The sequence below is a fragment of the Diadema antillarum genome, unplaced genomic scaffold (assembly GCF_040938485.1).
Source record: "Diadema antillarum isolate AM-2024a unplaced genomic scaffold, OU_Dant_1.0 scf00000050, whole genome shotgun sequence".
NCBI lineage: Eukaryota > Metazoa > Echinodermata > Echinoidea > Diadematoida > Diadematidae > Diadema > Diadema antillarum.
Window position 1 is genome coordinate 1,083,542 of NW_027270939.1, and position 22,558 is coordinate 1,106,099.

The following is a 22,558-nucleotide window of genomic DNA, read 5'->3' on the forward strand; positions in this document are numbered from 1 at the left end:
TAGACTGAAAACGTTGAATGTTTTGTATTGTTCTGATACCTATTGAAAACTTGAAGTGAAATGTAAATTATAATTGTATGTAGTGCATACTAAAGGAGCAAAGTTCTGCCCGTACGATTGTACCTTAAAAACTGAAGAATAGCTTACGTAATGAAAAAAGAAATTGATGGAGAATAATTGACCGGATTTCTTTTGAGTGTTGTCCCTGAAAGTACCATATTTTCATCAATGTGAATATCGTCTGAAGACTTTCTACATTGAAGTGTGAGTACAATGCATTTTACTCCTTCCTGCAACTTTTTATCCTGTTTTAATCAACATCTCACATGCCAACATGAGGTATGATCTCTTCTTTTTCATGACTTTGAGAGAAAAAAAAAAGTTACCCCTGAAGTGAGTAAAATTTTGTAAATTTTCACTGTATTCCCCTATCTTTAATGAACAGTGGTAAAGACATCAAAAGTGCCAATTATCAATATCAATCTCAACTGACAGACAACAGAACTACATAAAAAACAAACAAACAAACATGGGGATGAATGTGGAATAATGCCGCGTAATACAAGCACAGCTTCACTGACAAAACTGGTTTGTTATGCAACAAAGTGGCATGATTATCTTCATACTTTGTTTTTTATCATTATATATGGTTATATATGATTATATTTTATTTCTGCTTCATATTCTTTTATCTATCTATCTCCCTTTCAAGGTCATTTTCATCAAAGTGTTGGCAGCTTCTCCTGGACAATGCAAACATTTTCAAGGCCTTCATCGGAACTAACTTCCTCATGGTTTCGTTCGCCCTCAGCATGAGTGGCCTTTATGTAAGTCTCTGAAACTTTACGCCCAGACCACATAGAAGGAATATAGGCTGCATTTATCTAAACATTTTCTGTGGCAAAATCACAATCCTAAATGTGTTTGAGGCATTTTCAGAGGTTAGATAAATGCAACTGTGTTTTCAAACACGCTTAGAAATGGCGTTTTGAAATGCCTTTCAAATGCCATTTTGAAACTTGTTTATGTCTCAAGGTCAAATCCCAGCTGTTTCTGGTTGTGCTCTTTACCCTTTATTTTGTGTGTGACTGAGGAGGCATGTTTGCTGGTACGCATTAGACGTTTACTTCCCAGGTCGAACAGTGCAAAGTTGCTGCGCAGTGACAACACTCAAATCACGATTGTATGATGGTTTAGATAAACGCTGCACCCCCAGAACAGCATTTTAAACCTACGTTCGCAAACACCATTCCAAACGCGTTTTGAAACATGATTCTTTCTCTCAAGTTAGATAAACGCAGCCATAGAAACATGCAATGGGAGCATAGGAGAAGTGGTAGAACTGAGCTACGGAGTTCTTCTTTTCTTTACCTAACGTTTCTTTTCCATTAGTTGTGGGCATCAAGTTTCTCACATAAAAAGGGAAATAAGGATAGCATTATAAGAGCCTTTTTTCTCTGTGCACTCAAGTGCCTTGCTTGTTAATGTTTTCCTGTTCCACCCAAAGGCCTTTTTCCCTTTCAAATATCAAAGGTACATAAAGAACAGAAACTCATTATCATTGTATGTTTGGTTGGTCGGAAAATGGTATGTGCGTAGAAAGCCAGAATAGGCTTATTATGTTGCACATACCTCATGTTATAATCATTTTAAAAGCATACTTTAAAAAATGAAATGTATCAAGTTGAATAAATTGCTAAATTTATTTCTAGTTTGTACTACTGTATAAATGTAAGTACTGTAAAATATTTTTGCGGCATGAAATTCTCGTAAATTGGAGCCAACAGCCTTTTTCACAGCACAAAATTTTCGCGAGTTGCCTCTAACATTCAATGCACATAAGTGTTAAGGAGATCTTTTGCGTGCATTTTAAGTTCGCGAATCTTGGTACTCGCGAAATTCGCGAAATTAAAATGTACGCAAACATTCTTCGTTTTACAGTAGCTACTTTGCCCAGAGTGTGTAACAATCTCACCTTACATAGTGGTAGCTTAGATCTCCCATCACTCTGTTAACCCATTGCTTTTGTTGTTGGGGGTGGGGGGGGGGGGGGGGGGGGATTGATACACAGCATATATACAATTGTACACAGCTGCCCCTATTCATTCGCATTGGTCAGTAGCAAATGGTTCCAGATGCCTATTCACACTGGATGAGCCAAGCAGTTGCTTGAGACTTGCCTGAGACACTGCAATTTAATTGAAATAATTGCTTGTACATTAATTGGCAGGCCAGATGAGAGAGAGAGAAAAAAAACAAACAAACACATGGATGTTACTTGTCTGTCTGTGCGTCCCTGCAGTCGTAGCCAGGTCGAGTGTCATACCAAAGTGAGTTTATAGTCTCATGGGGGAGAAGGGGGGGGGGGTGGTTGATGAAGGCTTCACTGCTTTTTGATGGAAACTACACAGGAAATGAGAGAGGATACTGTACACACTGCTTCCTGATTGCTGTTGTCATAGTTATAAGTCAGTATAATAGGGATTTGCACATGATCAGAATAGGGTAATTTGTACTGACATGTACGTGTTGGTCTTTATATTCGCTGAGATAAGAATCTTTGATGTAAGGATCGATGTAATCAGTATCAGTGGTGCTTGCCAGTACATCCACCTGACAGAAAGTCTGGTATTTGGCAATATTTACAGAAAAATTTCAATTTTCATTCAATGCAAAACAATAAAATGGATGCTTCGCCAGCAAAGTGTTGATTGACGAACCATCTGGTCACTTGATCTACACAGGTTCATTCTTTGTTTGAATACGAGTTCCATAAATTGTTGTGTTGGGCAAGCTGATGCATTATGTTGCTTTGAATAGAGTGAAGTGCCTAACCAGTGGAGAAAAATAAAAGGTCATTTGTACCCATATGCACACAAGCTATCTCTGAACTGGCAAATTGTGGTGAAAAGAGTTAAATAGTGAAGGTCACTGTCAATTGTTTGATCATATGAACACTTGATTGTGAAACCATCTGACTGTGGAAGGATGACTTAGTCATCATTACTTCCTGAGGCCAAATGCCTTTCAAAGAAGTGCGGAAAAGCATTATTGCAGCTATGAAATTTGGGTGTACAAATTTCTACATATTTGTGCTGTCATAATTGATATATAAGTTATCCTTGAGACTACATTAGGGCTTGGGCCAATGGAGACCTTGCACCACGAGCAATTTAACCTGTTGAGGAGGGACTGATTGTGCTACAACACGCATTTCCCATAGCCACTTGCCCAAGTATATTCGGGTTTCGTCCTCAATGGGTTAAGTCATAAGATGGACAAAGGCGATATTTGTACAGCCACAATACTGTCACTGCACGAATAATACTGATGATGTTTTCTGTTTGTATTGAAGGTTTTGATGCAGTGCTTTCCAGTGTAGACTCATTTAATTGAACGACAAAAAAAATTAACTTAATTGACTTTAATACATATTTGTCTTTTGGCTAGATACATCATGCACCCATGTATGAAACCTGCAATCATAACAGTAAATATGATTTGCAAATGGAATATATTTGAAATGATGAAAATTTAAGTCAGGGGAAATTGCGAACTATACTTCCACTGGCTGTTAGATGTTATTCATTGTGGATTTTGTTGTTGTTGTTTCTAATGGGGGAAAAAGTGGCAGTAAGAGGGAGGAACTGACAAGCTATTTCTCTTGAATTTCTTCTGTAGATTTTGAAGGAGAGTGAAACCCAAATATATGTGTGGATTGAGTGAATGCAGCAGCATTTGTAAAATGTATATAGTGAAAGTTTGAAGAAAATAAGACGGTTCATTCAAAAGTTATGAATTTATAAAGTTTTGATGCTACTTTAATTTGATGAGAATGACTGCATTTTGTGACATCATGCATAGTATGGACAGTGCTGTAAAGAAAATTTGACATATTTTCACTTTTCTGGCATAATGAAAGAGCACTTGACTTTACCTCTTTCAGAAAGCAGAGAAATTATATTATCCTTTACATACTGTATGTCAGTAACAAGTCAAAGGAATGTGTACTTTTTATAAAAATTGAAATTTTATGGAATTCTCTCATTAATTGTTTTCCACGCATGACATCACAAACTTTAGTCTTCGCATCCAGTGATGGTGCCACCAAAAATTCATAACTTTTGTATGGATTTTCTGGTTTTCCTCGTTACTCAACTTTCACTTATACAATGTATGTGCTCTCCCAATATTTCTGCATGCATGGAATTCACTCAATTCACATGTGTGTTTGGGGTATTTTCCTGTTTAAAGTGTGTCAACCCACCAAGTCCAACAAACCACATTCATTGGTTTGCTGCTGTGTCTCTGTAGTATCATGACTTTTTTTTTTCTTTGCTTTGTCCTGACCGATGCCACATTTGTAAGGACCACATGGCTAATGATTGATTGCGCAAAGTGATCACATGTCCATTGAAATTTGCATGGCTGTCATGGGTTAGTCCAAACGTGACTTGCACTTTAATGAATTTATTTGTTGAGGTTCTCTTTCAGTTTGTAAGTGGAATGAAAGTGTGCATATTGGAATCGGATATTGTAGATCAAGATACAGTGCACTCCCGTTACAACGAACACGGTTATAACGAAATTTCGTTATAACGAAGCAAGTCTTCTGGTCCCAAAATTATCACCATTAAAGTCTATGGTACAAAATTCGCTTATAACGAACACGGTTATAGCGAAATTTTCGTTATAACGAGGTCTTTTCCGAGCGCCACAGACAAAGAAAAACAAAAGAAATGAGCTCCGTTATAACGAAATGCGAATTACTTTCGAAAATACGTATAGCGGAACATGCATTTATAGCGTCTCTGCATGGGTGAACGCTCCACACCACTGTGTGTTCGCTCCTTGTGTCACGCAGTTTCTGAGGGGAACTTGCGTTTATTATTGTGATACAGTTATCCCATCACATTTCACATAGCTTTCCAGTGTTTGATGAGTATTAAGCAAACATAATATGATATATATAGGCCTACGTGGTTCCTTGTTTTCGTTATATATTGTATTTGTTCGGTTATAACGAAATTTCGTTATAACGAAAGAAAACTGCCGGTCCCGAGCATTTCGTTATAACGGGAGTGCACTGTATAAGGGAAAAGGATTACTTGTATGCATTCATATTGCATGACTGCATTTCTCTCAGTGATAAGAGATTTCCAAGCAACTGTATCTGTCCAAAAATCAAAATATCTAGACAAATTTTAAGTAATGAAATACAAATGTGCATTCAGAAGTCACACACTACAGAAAAGTCTTGAAGTTTTCGTTTTGATACTACAATAACCCCCCCCCCCTTCAAGAAAAAATGTTCCTCATGTTTAAATCCATGTATGTGCCCCTTTTCATCCACACAGCTATGGAGAGCCAAATGTTATAACTGAATGATAAGAACACACAACACACTGAAGCGTAAACTTACAGGTTAAAATTTAGTACAGTAAGCATGTGTGCTGTGGCTGAGCTATACATGTGAACTTCACTTCTGTATATCCTTCGTAGGATGCAATAAATACCTGGACAGTGCCATTGTCTTCTCTGCCTGTAGTGTTAGTTGATTTTTTATGTACTTATGTAACGACAAGTCGTTCATGGCTTTATAGGCTATAAACTCTAGACCTCCGACTTACAATTTGAACGAGTATTCATAATGCAAATGAGAGCAAACCAGAAAATTGATGAGGAAGGAACTTTTAAGGCATTATTTACATGATAGGATGTATTGTGATACAACTGACCTTCACATATGCATGAAGTGTGGTATCTTGAACATGTTTTAAATCACTGTTCCCAAAGGTAAACAGGACCTTTAATAATGCAATGCTAGGCCATACATGTTCAGGTTTCTCTAATAAGTACATGTAGAATAAGAGCAAATGAACAGAATGGTGTAAGATAATATTTAATGTGCCCTCATTGCGACCGTGATGAAATTTAAAAGGAAGTTGTGGAAGTTGAAACTTTCCCATTATATGTAATTTCAAACTGTAAGATTGCTTACAACTGAATGTGCAATCGCAAGAGACGATAACGCTTGGACCTCACAACCCTCCCCTTGATTTGTACACAAACGTAATGTTGACGCGTTGAGGACGACATCCTGAGTATACTCAGGCAGGTGTCTATTGGAAATTTGTGTTGTAGCAAAATCAGCCCATCCTCAATGGGTTAACATTTTTTTTCTTTGTTAACAATTTGACAACTGCATAAAGTTTCACTTTAACCCGTTGAGGACAGACTGATTTTGCTACAACACGCATTTCCCACAGACACTTGCCCGAATATACACGGGACTCATCCTCAACGAGTTAATATCTTGACATTTGTGTTCCTCCTTTTTGTATACAGTAAAGAGTCTCTTAAATGGAGGCAGGAGTCCTTTGTAATGCATAAGAGAACACGTCTTCAGGATAATGCACTCTCTTTTTCCTCTGTTTCTCATCATAGCTTGGCATTGCTGGTCTAGTCCTCATTGCGACTGTGACTGTTCACTGTTGTTACCTCATCGTCAAGTGCAAACGCTTCGTGATCGCCGACGTCATCAAGAAGTTTGACCTCACACCGGAGACGTCCCTCACGCACCGCAAACTGGTGCAGAGCATCGAGAAGTCGCTGTCATACGGCGATGTTGCCCGCCTGTCTCTCGGGAAGTGGGGGATCTGGCTGACCAATTTTAGCCTGGTGCTAACCCAGTTTGGTTTCTGTACGAATTACTTCGTTTTCATCGGCAACACGGTGGAAAGAATGTTCCCCTTTGTGAATGCAACTATTAGTGACTGGACCAACGTCTCAACAACTCCTCTCCCATTCGCGGAAACGGCCACCGAGCCGTTCTCGAACTTATCGTACATTATTGAGAACACGGCCCTACAATCCACCGCGCCTCCCTACCAAATCCTCATGCTCATTCCTTTCCCCATATTCATCGCGTTTGCGTACCTGCGCAGCATTCGGCAGCTAGGATCAAGCAGCATTATTGCCAACCTGTCTGTGTTTGTGGCGTACAGTGTTGTCATGTATTACATATTGCGAGGTGAGTTGCAGAGACCCAAAACCTGCAGAGAGTACAGACATGATGAAAGAAGTTAGCTTCTCATATCATTGAAGCGTAAGGGAATAGTTTTGATGTATAATCAGAAGAGAATAATAATTATATCAGTGCACAGTCAATGGAGCAGCTACTCTGACTAGTATGTGTATTAGACTGTAGCAGTTGACCTCATTCTGCCTATTGATGACACCTGAAGAGACAATAAAGATTTGTGGAAGTACTTTGATTCTTTTATTCCTAGAAGTGCACTAGGTTAAAGTTTGTGATTGCTGTTCTATATATCATATACAGATATATAATTATGTATATCTATCTATTTATGTATCTGTAGCTGTTTATGTATATGCAGGGCTCGACAGTAACGGTGTCCCGGTGGCCCGGGGCCACCAAAAATGAAAGTCGGGCCACCAAACTTCAAAAAAAGGGCACATTTGGTGGCCCGCCTCGGGCCACCAAAATATTTTGAAAAGTATGTCAATAAATTCGTAACTTTTTGCGCCGGAAATTAGCAGTTAAATTTGTTCGAAGGGTGGATGAAAAGGACTGAATGAGTACCTGAGAGTGAGTGTTGCAAGTTTGTTGAAGTTTATTTATGAGTAGATATGTCCAACTTCTAATTCTTACTATCATAAATCTTAAATATTTGACTCATGAAAAAAAGGACTTTTAATGTTTTTTATTGTTTTTTTTTTGGGACACCAAATTTTTCTCTCGGGCCACTAAAAATTTGAAATTTAGGATTTTGGTGGCCCCATCGGGCCACCAAACAAAAAAGTTAGTGTCGAGCCATGGTATATGTATATGTGAACATAATAATATGTATACTGTATGATTACAAACACAATGTACTTCCCCCCCCCCCCCCCCCATACACACACATACCCACACATATGCACTAGTTTGTGTATATCATTATCATGCTTTATTGTTGATTTTATAATACATTTTATGCTTTCATTTATTTCTTGATCTATTCATTTCTATTGTTTTGTTGTTGTTGTATCATCTACTTTTGTGCCTCTCATTTCACCCTCTGTCTTCTTGCTGCAGATTTTGAAGTCAGTAAAGATATTGTGAAGGTCAACTGGGCCAAATTCCCCATCTTCTTTGGGCAGGTGACTGGTTCATATGAGGGCATTGGAACGGTAAGTGTCAGATATTCATGTCTGTAAAGTGACCCTACCTGTGAACTGTGAAATCCTGAGACTTATTTTCTCCTGCTTTTCCGATATGTGTCGATTGACATCCTTTTTCCATATTTCCACTTCATTCCCACCTTTTTTTTTTTTGGGGGGGGGGGAGGGAGGGGGAGGTATAGGATGTACAGGGGGGGGGGCGTGTGGTGGTGGGTCCATCGTAAACTTATCACAAATAGTATATCAAAGCAGTAAACAAGAAGAAATACTTTGAAATGTGAATCTGTTAAACTTCATATTGATAATGTTACACTAAATCATTCCTAGACATGTCTAAAAGAAATAACACAGTATTTTTCCTCGAATCCGTGGCTGCTGTCACACCGTGCAAAACTATGCATAGTTTGCTTTGCAGTAATTTCAAGAAGTTTGAGCACGTGGTCACACTACTAACAAAACTATGGGTAGTTTCAGTGACGCAAAACTACCTGTAGTTTCGATCTAAAGAGAAAAACCCCCCTTCCCCGTGATTGTAGAATGCAAACATGTAAGTTCAGCGTGCAACAGAATGCGCAATGTGCATTAACAGCATGAATGGAACAATTATCTCTTCACAAATTTCTGGCAGTTTCAGCTTTGTACAGTCACACTACACATAGTTGCGCACAGTTTTGCGAGAAGTACGAAACTTCCCAAATACATGCAGGAAATTTTGGCTGAAATTTTGCGGGAAACTTTTTTAGAAGTTCCAGAGGTCAAGCCTGAACTATGCAAAGCAAAATACCTGGTAGTGAACCTACACACAGTTTTGCTTTGTGTTACTTTGCCTTATGTGTATGAAGACTAGCATTTCCCTCCATTAAGTAGCCCTACTGGCATCCATAGTCTTCATCCAACACTGGCTTTGAGGATTGTTTGACATATTACCCATTACATATAACACCTAAATAGATCCTTGTCATTTGATTTGTTGTTTGACATTGATCATTTGTCCCATTTTACTAATACATCATCATTTGTGCAATTGTAACTCCATTTACCAAGCAATCTTGGATCCATGCGATTTGCTCCATTACACACATGTCAAGAGCCCGGCACACCACGTACGTAAAATGCTTGCGTTCGCATTGTGCATGCGATCAAGCATATTCACGGACGGCGCGCTAGCATATAGCGCTCAGCACCCTTTTGATCTCAGATCTCGCACATTCTCTTTTGTTTCTAAATTCATCAAACATCAAATGACAAGGATCTTCTTTTAGGTGTTATATAAAACAAGTAACAAATGTTTTTATGTAGAACAAGTAATACTGTAGAAGTGGATATTTTTGCGCGACTAATTTTTTGCGCTCGGCAGGGTAAGAAGAGTTTCGCATGTTTTTAATTCCACGGAATCAAGACATCACCTGCTGGAACAAATGCGCAAAAATTTCAACACTGCGAATATTTCCTCTTTTACAGTAAATGTTTTTCATTCATGCAATGGACAGAATATTTCACTCAGTGAAAGATGAAATTAATGATCCATTCAGCGAGGTGCAGGTGCGTTGAATGGATCATTCTGTCCATTCAACTCATAAACATTCATCATTTGTATACCACTGCCCACCGTCCACACAGATCATCCCCATTGAGTCCAGCATGGAGGGAAATCGTCACCTGTACCCGCTCCTTCTCCATCTCAATGTCCTCTTCTTCACTGCGCTCATGGCCTCCATCGGCATCATGGGATACCTCTACTACGGCGCCAACGTCGAGCAGGTCATCACATGGAGCCTGCCCCTGTCTGACCCCCTGACGCTGGCCGTCAACATCACGCTGGTCATCGCCGTCATTTTCACATTCCCCCTCCAAGTCTTTCCCATCATCGAAATACTGGAACAGATCACGTTTGGGCCAGGTACTCTTTACTTGAGGCTGCGTTATCAAAAAAAATATAAAACAAAACAAAACAAAACAAAGCAGCCAGGTAGCAAAATTTTCAAATTCATGTAGTAGATATCATAGCCATTGCTCAATCAATCATAACAGCTCTCGTGTGAGTGTGTATATATATCTCCTTTTGTTTTCTGCTTCATCACAATGTAAATGCATGTGCTTACAGTATGTTTCTTTACTGATTCCTTACTAATTCTAACTCTGGAGAATGTGTTTTACAAGAAGCAAATCATATTCAGGGGTTGAAGTAGTGCCATAGAGCCTCAATGAAAATACTCGATAATGACCATCTTTCATGTAGGAACATTTTCCCCCTTGATAGCTGTCATGCATATGTAAATTTCTTTGTTTTCATTTTTCAGTTCATTTTCATTTATTTCATTTCCAACAAACTATGTTGGGAAATAGACATTTAAATACCGGTACACATAATTGCAAAAAAAGACAGAAAAAATCAGTACAACATCGTCATGAAGGAAAATACACCTATTTGTTAGCACTCGGCATATATTTTGTGAGATTGCCAAAATACAATGATTTTATTCACCACGTCCGAGAAACTACCTCAATTTTTTTATCGTTCAAGATAACTATAACTACGTATTCACTGCTGGTGTTTGCATAAAATCCGAGTTTCATTTCATCCCTTTGTTGTTCAAACATAGTCATTTGTTTCAGTCGCAGAATTTTCAAAAGCCTCTAAATTGTTAAGTATACTATTGATTCGTAAATTGGCAACACATGCTGGAAGAGTAATGTCCCTATTTCTCCCTCAAAATGGCAAAAAAAAAAAATCTATTTCTTCTGACTTTGTGCACACTTTTCATAAGTTTAACCAGTTCCGTTTGATTTTGTTTTTGTACACGATGTGCAGCAAAATTTGAAATAAATGCCAAATAAATCATGAATATATGATAACACCAGCAGCAAAGTTCCCGTGACTCGGTGAATAACTTCGTGTACATCTGTATGAATGCATCATTAAGCTCATGCATGTAGTATGTGATCCCCATTACCATAAACCTTGATGCATGCACATCAGTATCACATGCATGTTAGTGTCTATCATTATTTCGATAGCATACAACACTGTCTTTAAACGAAACAAATATAGGGAGGGGCCGGTCCTGCTAGGCTCTCATGCCAAACATAACAATCTATCGTTTGCAGCAAGTAAAAAATCACTTGTGCATGTTTCTGTCATTCTTGGCCAAATTCTGACTATTTGGCAAGTATACAGTCAAGCATCTATCAGTTGGATCTGCCTTTTGTAAGCCTCCTTGAGGCAGACCTGTAGACAATCCTGGATGCAAGTTATAATGGATGGGTAGAATGCACACCAACTCACATATAAACAAACATATTCATATTGCATATCAAATTATGCACTTTCTATAACCTAGGTTCTGAAGAAATGATGGCATATTTGCTCTGTTTGCAATGATCCTGTTGAATTTTCTCATTTTGTTTTTATTTCCTTGTTATCATTTAAGAGAGTCTACTTCCAATGCCCCATCATTTGCCAAAAGGCAGATAAAAGCGTACAAAAATTCAAATAAACAAAGCTATTAATGCAGATACAAACTGTATTACAAAAATGTAGATATTATACACTATCTTTTTCTAATGTTCGATCATCATAGAGCATTATCATGGGCTTTGATTTCTCTAGTATTTTTTTTTCCCTTCAAAAGCTGCGTCCACACTCCCAAAATGGAGACATGATCTGAACTGAATGAATAAATGTCGTCATGATGCTATCCTAGTATATTTTCAATCTGTTTCATCTGTATTACATAATATGAACAAAGCTAGACTGCTCTGAAGTGCGCTCTTCTCCCAGCTCAACCATAGATGCTTGATGCAATTTATCTCTCAGCTGGCAAAATGAGATCAAATTTTTATCTTCACATGTTCCTTCTTAGATCACATAATTTTTCTGCCTGCCTCAGTCCCACACAGGCTTTTTTTCCGTGTGGGACACCTCAAGCGATGCTTTGAGCTCTATGATTATGTAGAAAATAATGTATATCATTTGTGTGATTATGACATGGCACATACGTGTAGGTTATATCCAGACTTATATTCTCATAAAGATCAACTTATGTAACATGCAAATAGTACATTGTATGTTTAATGATTCTGACATTATTAATGATTAACATTGCTTTAAGCTTTACTTCTTGCCCATAATTTCATTCAAATTTCCTTCTTTTTCTCTCTTTCTCTCATCCAATACTAAATCTGAATTTAACCCTTTAGCATCCTCTTCCTGTTTGTTTTTTTATTTCTCTCATTAAATAATTGTCCTATTTCACACTGATATACATATCAAAAAGACCATGCATACTGCTATATATAATGCTGGCATTCTTATATTTCCTTGATACTCCTGTCCAACGCGAATACATACCACTCTATAGGTCGCTGTCTTGGTCCACCTGCCGTGCAGATGGAAGAAGCGGATGATTCCGGTTACGGAAATGGCAGCAGTGAAAGTGACGCTTCAGGTAGTGGCGATGAGGAGGGAGCCATTTTGGGGGACACGATTGCTGTTGTACACTGCCTTACCTTGCCATTAGTCCTTTGCCTGTTTAAAAAACAACAACACATTTCTCAGTATGAGGGATCACAGTGAAACACATCTGTCATGTTGTTGTACACTGTCATACTTGGTCATTTATTGCCCTTTGCGTGTAAACTAACACAGTTCTCAGTATGAGGGATCACAGTGACACATATCTTTCATGTTGTTGTACACTGCCATACTTGGTCATTGTCCCTGTGCATGTAAACTAACACAGTTCTCAGTATGAGGGATTACAGTGAAACATTTTTCATGTTGTACACTGTCATACTATTGCCCTTTGCGTGTAAACTAACACAGTTCTTAGTATGAGGGATCACAGTGAAACATATCTTTCATGTTGTTGTACACTAGCTATCATACTTCGTCATTGCCCTTTGCGTGTAAACTAACACAGTTCTCAGTATGAGGGATCACAGTGGAACTTATCTTTCATGTTGTTGTATACTGTCATACCCAGCCATTGTCCCTTGCGTGTAAACTACGTGTAACTCAGTTCTCAGTATGAGAGATCACAGTGAAACATACCTTTCATGTTGTTGTACACTGTCATACTTCGTCATTGCCCTTTTCATGTAAACTAACACAGTTCTCAGTATGAGGGATCACAGTAAAACATATCTTTCATGTTGTGGTATACTAGCTGTCATACTTGGTCATTGCTCTTTGAGTGTAAACTAACACAGTTCTGTATGTATTAGGGATCACAATGAAAAATCTTTCATACCTTTGCCACCAGTAGGGCAAGGCTTTATGTCACATTTTGACCTTAACTTTCAGTTTCACTGTGCAGACGACAGAGTTCCCTTTGGTGTTAACTTTCTACTCTTCTATTCCCTGGCACCACCCTTCTTCATAGATCTTTACGGAATTCTCTGCTAGAGTAACCCCCCCACCTCCCTCTCCTACGCTAAAATAATTCAGCTTCGTCACTCATTTTTATGCCTCCGCCACGAAGTGGTGCCGGAAGCATTATGTTTTCGGGTTGTCCGTCCGTCCATACGTACGTTCGTACGTCCGTCCGTATGTCCGTACGTACGTCTGTACGTCCGTACGTCCGTCCGCTTTCGTTTACGCGATAACTTGAGTAATATGGACGGGAATTTTACCAAACTTGGTCCAAGTATAAAGTATGATGGGGCAATTACTCGGTTAGATTTTGGGTGAAATCGGCCAAAGGCCAAAGGTCAAAGGTCAAGGTCAAATCATGAAATTGTGTCCGTTTACGCCATAACTCAAGACTGGATCGAGCAAATTTCACCAAACTTTGTTGGAGGATGATGTATGATGGGACAATTACTTCATTAGTTTTTTAGTTAAAACGGACAGAGGTCAAAGGTCAAAGATCAAGGTAAAATCCTAAAATTTATCTGTTTACGTGATAACTCAAAACTGGATGAAGCAGCTTTCACCAAACTTGGTCCAAGGATGATGTATGATGGGGCAATTAGTTGAGTAGATTTTAGTGACATTGGCTAGAGGTAAAAGGTCAAAAGGTCAAGGTCAAGGTCAAATGAATGATTTGAATCGACAGGGGGGGGGGGGGGGTGGGGGGGCCTCCGAGGCCCCCCTCGACGTTTCGCGCTATGTATCGCTATCGCGACAAGCTATCGCCGCGACGTTTCATGACATATTTTTTTTTTTAGTCTCCCGCATCTTTTGACACCAAATTTGCAATACCCGGGGCGAGCGGTTCCGAAGTTGCGCATAAATATGCACGTTCATGTCAGACCAAAAATTGCTCAAAAACGTGAATTCGTGTACAATTTCAATGCAAACTGTGTTTACAGGCAAATTTCATAAAAGCATGATTTGGGGGTTTTATTGATTAAAATCAATTAATAACATACTTTCTTGCTCGGAACAATGTCGCGGACAAATTTCATCGAAAAAACAATGAAAAACATAAAGTCGAAAAAACAGAAATACATAAGAAATTCAAAAAACAATAAAATACTTTGGAAATTTTTTCTGATTGCGCAATTTTTTTCTCTTACATTTGCTAAGGACACTAAAAAGAATATTTGCACAAAAAATTTGCCTGTTTTGAGCTTTTTTTAGTGATTTATACCAAATTGTCTGATTTCATGCATCATTATGCATAAATTAGCATAAAAATTAACTTCATGGTACTTTAGATTACATCAATAGGCAATATGTGTGCCAATTTTCGTCGTGAAAGCGCGGTCGACGGCCGAGATCTGGAGGGGGGGGCCTGGGAGGCCCCTCCCCCCCCCCCCCCCCCCCCCCCCCCCCGGCTCTATCATCTACCTAAATAGCCCGGCCTAGTTAGGGTTAAGTAGTAGCCGTCTTTTTTAATGCGTTTCCAGAGACATGCATCTAACATGGCATTTCTTATGTTAGAAGTAATATCTGACAGGGAGCAACAGGCAGCACTTAGCACCATTTTTGTGTGCTGAAACAATATTGTTAAAGTATCATCTGGGTACTACTAGTGGCAAGGTTTAACTTTTTCGTTGTGATCCCACAAGTTGCCTTTAGTCACCTTCATTTCATATCAGTATGAGTAACTAATAGTCACATAATGCTAATTGCCAAGGATTAGCAATCTATTTCTTGGTATATGTGTGTACTGGCGATGCATTACTGAACATTATGTTTGAGTGAACATCAAATGCGAGAACCTTACATGAGTTGTATTTGTGGCAGGCAGGCTGACAGCTGTACCAAGGGTACAAGAAATCCTTGTACCTGCCTGTCGGGGACAACGGCAGCATGATATTGGGCGAGTAATTTGACAGGATACTGGTCTTGTGGCACACTTAAGATTTATGCCACAAGGTATTGTGCAAAGCTGCAGGAAAAACAAAAAGACACAAACGTAAAACAAGAGAAGATTTAAGGCCATAGAAAGATGACCACACATCCAGGAGAAGCAAATGCTAGTGTAGTTTGTATGATATATGACAACATGAAGGAGTGCCAATACAGCATAGCATTATTTAATATTTACAATTGGCATCTTGGTGATAAATAGATTACAAATTAACATATTTTGTCCCACCTGCCCTTTCTTACAGTCGGCAGTGGTGGATCCAGGAGGGGGTGCACAGGGTGCCCCCCTTATTTTTAATCTTTTAAATAAAAGAAATAAAAAGAAAAAAATGGAAAGGGGCCCGTGCGCCCTCCTTTATTTATTTATTTATTTATTTATTTGCACCACCCCCTCCCCTCCCACTGGTTCCCGGATTCCTGGAACTGCCCTAGGTTTGGTGTATATTTTGCAAGGTACTGTATGTGTTACATCATGTTATTAGAATATCTGTTGTTTATATGACAGTGTTTTGAACAAAATCAGCAGGCTGTGGTAGGCCCGACTCATATTGCCTTTTGACGTGTATGCTCCTGCCATAACACTCTACAATTCTGTTCAAAAATTCCATATTCTTGCGTAATGTGTGTGACTCACTATCCAATCACGTGAGTACATGCAGTACATGTGACTTTTAGTTTTGTTATTACCTCCGCCAAGGGAGGAGGTTATGTTTTCTACCGTTTGTTTGTCCGTGTGCAAAATAACTCAAAAAGTTGTAAACGGATTTGGATGAAACTTGCAGGAAAGGTTGAAAATGACACAAGTATAAACAGATGATTAAATTATGGTAGTGATCCAGAAATTTTTGTGGATTTTATGAAGGATTTTCTAGATTTTGCAGTTAGGGTCAATGCACTTTGGGGTTCAAGCTGCGCATTTTTGAGATTTTCATACACATGCTAAAGTGCGTGCTCTAGTTTCTGCTAGGGGGAGGTGCGCTGCGAAGCTGGAAGTCGATGATGTAACAAAAGGCTTCTATATTGGGAAATTGGGTGATTTTCAGCATGTACATACGTATGGGTGGAAGATCAGTAGTGAATATTAGCTGCTTGGCGGAGGTCTGCGCTCTCAGAGTGCTTCTCTAGTATTGTAAATGCTGGCAGCTCAAGGTTTGCATAAAAAGCTGAGGAGCTTTGATAGATGTCAGTAAGTCATTTAGTATGTAAACTATTCCAAAGATATCTGTAGGCTGATAAGCTGAGGAAGACTAGAAAAGTATATTGCCCTCAGTAGTATCATGTTGCACTGCTGGTAGTCCTTAACTCAGATGATATGGACCTAGCTCAGGCCATACCGTTCAGTTTTTGCCCCTCAAGGCCAGCCAATGTTATGTAAATTTGTGTGTATGTCACAATGCTTTGTTTTGTCTAGGCAGGGCATTTCTATTCAATTTGCAATTCAGTTCTCATCCAGTGTACTTGCCTCGCTGTTCACAGCAGACTAACTTCCTGCTATGATTTTGTTTCGTTTTCTTTTTGTTCCCACAAATCTTGTGGTTTTGACCTCGTGTATATTATTGCATTGTTTTTGACATCATAGTCACAACTGATTGAATGTTGGCAATAGATCAAAAGTCCAACGAGGTATTTTTCCACTTTCTATACTGTGCTCAATTCATTGTAAGGGAAATCAGAACTGTGAAGCAACCACCTAATTTATCAACCTCTCACATCAATTCAAAGATAAAACAAAATGACTGAAGAAAACTTTAATTTTCCTCTGATATGGAGACATATACATATGAAATGTGTGAAATAATGTTGAGATAACACAATTTCAGTTGTTTAACAATGTAATACGAGATATTACCCAAAATTGTTTATTAGAAGTAATACAATCTCGGAGCATACCAGATCGTGGTTGCTACACGATGTTTTATAATGGATCTCATCGATTGCATATGTGGCCACCACAGTGCTTATCACGTGAGAGTGAATCGCATAAAACCTGTTGGCTGCATGTGATTCAGTACTTCTGAAAGGACACGATTTGATCATCAGATACTACAGTAGTAATATTCCACCTACCCACTTGTGAACAGAGAGGGTGCTTCAGGAATAGAAGTTGTTTACAATATACTACCATCACAATTATTTTACGCATTTGATGTCAATAATAATACTAAAAAACAACTTGTCCTCAGCCTGAAACTTGAGTCAGCCAGACAAGTTTCTTGGTAGATCCTTGTAATGTATAGCAAGCAAGTGGTGGAAGATGAATTTTGAGTCTTTTTGAGAATTATGTTTTACCTTTAATTTGATCTTAATTGGTGATGTCATGTCTTGCTGATAGTTTCAATACTATCTTGACCTTTTAGTAGAATATCTCTCTCGTCTTGACTTACTTGGACAAGCACTGTCCAGCCCCTTCAAATCTTAAAGGGATCGTATAGTTTTGGTTGAGACCTAACTTCAGGTTTCTAGCATTTTGGGGCAAGATAATGAGAACCCCTCTATAAGATGTGATAGATCATGTGATTCCAAGAGGAATTCAGCATTTATTTGATGAATATTGGTTTTGAAATGGCTGAGATAGCCAAAACAGAGTAATCCTAATAAAAGGTGGGACCCAAGTTTTATTATGATCACTTTGATTTACTTTGTTTTTGGATGTCTCGGCCATTCCAAAACCGATTTCCATCAAAATAAACTTGGAATTTGTCTTAGAATGTTATGCTCTGTACTATTTCACAAGTGGTTTCGTGGTATCTCACAAAAAGTTACAAGCCCAATCCTCGCCTCCACCAATGCTGTACCATCCCTTTAACTTATATTCCTATACCAGGTACTGGGTATGTGCCTGGTACTCACACTCAAATACTTGTGCACTCAACTATTAATTGTATGCTTTACTAATACATCCTCATAAACATACTTTCATATGTACTCAATCACATGTCAATTTAGGTCAGTGCCTTGGGCCATCACTAGACAGGGAACTGATCAATGATAGTGACAGTGATGAGGAGGCCTATTATGCGAACAACGAGAATAAACCTCTTGTCACTCCGACAGAGGACGAGGAAGAAGCTTTCATGCGAGAGACGTTTAAACAGTGCGTCGTCACGGTGACCATACCATCCTCTGTGAGTTCCTCCTCTCTTTCCCAGATCATTTCTAAATCTGATTCATCTCCACCTGTACATATGTGTCAAAAACAAATATTACAATGATTTACTGTATGGCTGTATATTTTGCAGGGTTTTTACATTTGCACTTTTTAGAGGGTTGGGTGCTATTCATGACTTTACCAACACGTAAAAATATTGACATAAATGTGACATGCACACATAGATTTTTCTGTTCATTACTATACTCCACAAGTGCAAATTTGAATCACTCTTGACATTATTTTGAAAGTCGCAATTCACAGAAAATAACTTTCGCTAATAATATGGCGCATACAGTACAATTTGAGTGATTTTTTAGAAAGCTTCCATTGTCAAGGCAGGGAATTCAAAATGGTCTTATTTCTTCTGTGAAAATGTCATTTGATGATGAACTCTCAAAATTTTCAACAATGTTGTTCCATTTCAAGCTAGATTTCTGACAGCCATCCTCTAAATTATGTTGGTTTGGTGTGTATGCCATACTATACCGTGTAGTGCTACTCAGTAGTCCTTTGCTGCTCCCTGCTTGCTAAGATGGAATAACAAAGTATCTCTCTAAAAGTTTGGACCCTGCTCCACTCTGCTTGTACATCATAACAGATTTTGCCGTAATGGTTTTACAAGTGTCAAAATGATGTCATTATTTACTCAAGTTACAACCTTCAGATCAAGCATTGCAGATTAAATATACAATCCAGCTAGAATGGCGTAGTAGGTATTTATCATCTAGCATGATGGTATTATGCTAAGTGAAAGGTATCAATTTCATCAAGAAGAGACAGTGGTTTTAATGTATATAGGTTTTTGTGTGTGTGAGAGATTGTGAGTGTGTGTTTGTGTACTCCTGTGTTTCTTGCAACCTTTTTGTACATTACCAAACTTTATTATCGTGTGATCTGCCCGATAGGTCGCCACTTGGAAGCGGAATGTTCTGAGAACGCTGGTGGTGATCGTCCAAGCTGGGCTAGCTTTGCTCCTTCATGATAGTATTGCCTACTTTGGAGCATTTGTTGGTATGTACACGTACAGCATAGTCTCCATATGTGATGTAGATTGTGAATAGTCATATGTGCAATGGTACAAGGTTACGTATTTGGTCAAAATGTGATTTTCTATTTGACACTGCTTTGTCTCTTTAAATGGAGGGTCTCATCTTACGTACACTCCGTGTGCGATTTTGTTCCTCTGGACAAATAAAGACTGTTACTTATTTGCTTAGCAAAAAAAAATAGCTAGGATGTTATCAGGTATGATCCAAGCTGAGGACTGAATACAACATCCATTTCTAAAGGTGGAGGAAATTGGAAATGCCTGTTAGATGGGGAGCCGATGGGACCAGTATCATGTGGTAGTGGTATTATTGTATGTGCTACTCAAAATTGCTCGATAGCATGTTGTAACAATCTTTGTAGCAAAAGTGTGCATTGAAACATTTTAGCAAATATCGTAATGTGAGCAGTCAACTAGCTGTGTGGCGAGAATATTTTTAGATGTTACAGTATATAAATGACAATATCTCCCAAAGAAAGAATGAATTGTTAACAATTAGTGAATGCTTAGCTGTCATGCGATAATAACAGTACCAATGTAGCTACTGCCAATGGTGATTATAATTATTGTACTGATGATTGTGATAATAACAGCTAATGACAGTAATATGCAGTAAAGGATAAATTTCATTGGATAATCATGACAGAAGCTAAGAAAGGGCAAATATGTCTACTTACTTCTACTGAACTTCCATCACATTCAAACAATTGATGTAATTATGCATGTAATATACTGTATACGCCAAATCTTTTGCAAGGTTTTTATTTTCGTTAATTTTGCAAGTCAGGTGCTAATCGCAAAATTAAAGACACACGAAAATATTGACACTGATCCCGATGCGAATGTGACATATGCGTGAACATTTCTCCGTTCAGTACAGGACTCCGCGATCGCGAATTTAACCACTTGCGAAATCGTTGGGAATTCCCGATTTGCGAAAGTTTAGACTCGTGAAATACATGTATATGGTGTATACAGTATATGCATGTGTGCATTAGTGTATTCGCATGTAGACAAACATGGACAGAATAAATAGAGATGAGTAGATATACTCAAATAGTCCTGTAAATCCAGAAACTTTCACACAATGAAATTTGTGTGCGGGGACAATTTCAGTAAACTTGGCTTGTATATGATTTGGCAAATGAGAGCAAAAAAGTAGCACCTCCAAAAATATTCTGTTGAATTATTTCTATATTCATAAATGTTAAATAAAGTGTTAGATATATGCAAATATTTCCATACTGCCATGTTGTTTTTTCTTTATGATGGATAACTGCCTAGGTATGTAAAGTTTTTTCATTCTGTTTGCTTGCATTACAGGTGCCATTGGCAGCACAATACTTGGATTTATTCTTCCCTGTTCCATTCATCTCGTCCTGAGGGGCAAAGAGCTGCACCCCATCATCTGGGTGAAGAACATCTGCCTCATCGTCTTGGGCGTGGCTGGTGGCGTCTCGGGGGTGTACGCCTCCATCGACAGCATTATCAATGAGGGCAAATAGTAGAGTGGCATTGTCATTCTCTGTCTAGTTAGAGCGGCTCATTCTTTGTTTGTGAGTCAGGACCAACTGATGAAGCATGAGGTTGTGTTTTGTTGTTGTTGTGTAGCCTGTGGGCCACATATTAGTCCCAATGGACACATCTTTATATCACATTAATGTGGTACATTTATCGGGCAGGAACCTGAGTCAGGGGTGGGAGAGCGAGTGGAGGGATTGCAGGCCTAGGAGTAGGATGGTCAAATGGTCAGATGGGGTAGCTATGCGTATGAAAAGTTCCATTCTCTAAGGTGCTAAAATCCACCTTTGATGGTAAGAAGAAACACCTGCATTTTTATTTCACAAGCTTCTAAAGGTTTTCATGCAATTACTTTAAGTCCCATAGGAGTATACCCCATAATGGGATAATGGACATGTGCCGCAGAAAAATCTACATGTCTACACTAATTTTTAAAGATTTGATATTTGAGGGGATTTTATGGATTGAGCACTTTTGGGAGCAAAACTTTTAGCACAGTGATGTGCATCACATGAGTGTTCTTTCAGTGAACTCGTGGTTTCTGTGACTTGTGTATTTTTCTGAGATAGTTTATTATCTCTATACATTCTCCTCCTGTTTCCTCTATCTCACACAAGAATTTATATGCATAGAAATGAAATATTTCACAGCTAATAATCAAGTAATATGTGGGTCATCTGGAAAGCTGCACAACTAGGGAAGCTAGCCAGTGTGGCATTATCCTCTGGGGTGAAAGTACAGTCAAGCATGGACACCGCTGGACTTAGCACCTTTTGGAATGAAACTGATGTTTAATTACCTAATATCTCCATTTTCTCACAAGAATATCAATACATATACTTTGAAGAATTTAATACATGGGAGTACTAAAATGAATTCAATAAGCATTTCCTTTTTTTTTTTTTAAAAAGGTCAAGTTTGAGGAAAATGGATTCAGCATCTTTTGGAAGGGAACTTTTCATATGAAAGTGAGATGCTTGAAGGAAACTTTTGCAATGGCATGGCTGCATCTTTGTGAAAGCTGTAGAGTGACTATTAAAAGCTCAAAGTAGAGCTGCACAATATCAACTTTTTGTTCAGCTTCCCTAGACCAGTGTGTAGTTTCTTGCATGCATCATTATTATCCACTCATATGTTTATGTGAATGGTGCTCAGACATTGAATCTCTTACAACTCTGAAAAGATGTAAGATAGCAACTCCTAGAACAGAAATTACCTTGAAAGATTTTTCCTTGCTTGTCTTGAAAATAACCGTCAATGCGCATGAAGATTCGTACAATGCAATTCAGTGCACAACTCAATGCAAATGAAGCAAGTTTTTAAATTCTCG

At 38.5% G+C, this 22,558-nt stretch overlaps 1 protein-coding gene across 1 annotated transcript; it reads left to right on the forward strand.

Annotated features, from left to right (window-relative positions):
• The first annotated feature begins 334 nt into the window (after positions 1 to 334).
• On the forward strand, positions 335 to 21,212 carry LOC139715536 (proton-coupled amino acid transporter 1-like). The gene is made up of 9 exons (XM_071627102.1): positions 335 to 339; positions 713 to 827; positions 6,448 to 7,033; positions 8,102 to 8,196; positions 9,808 to 10,087; positions 12,549 to 12,635; positions 18,455 to 18,633; positions 19,565 to 19,670; positions 21,031 to 21,212. The coding sequence occupies exons 1-9, from the start codon at positions 335 to 337 to the stop codon at positions 21,210 to 21,212; spliced, it is 1,635 nt and encodes a 544-aa protein (XP_071483203.1).
• The last annotated feature ends 1,346 nt before the right edge of the window (positions 21,213 to 22,558 follow it).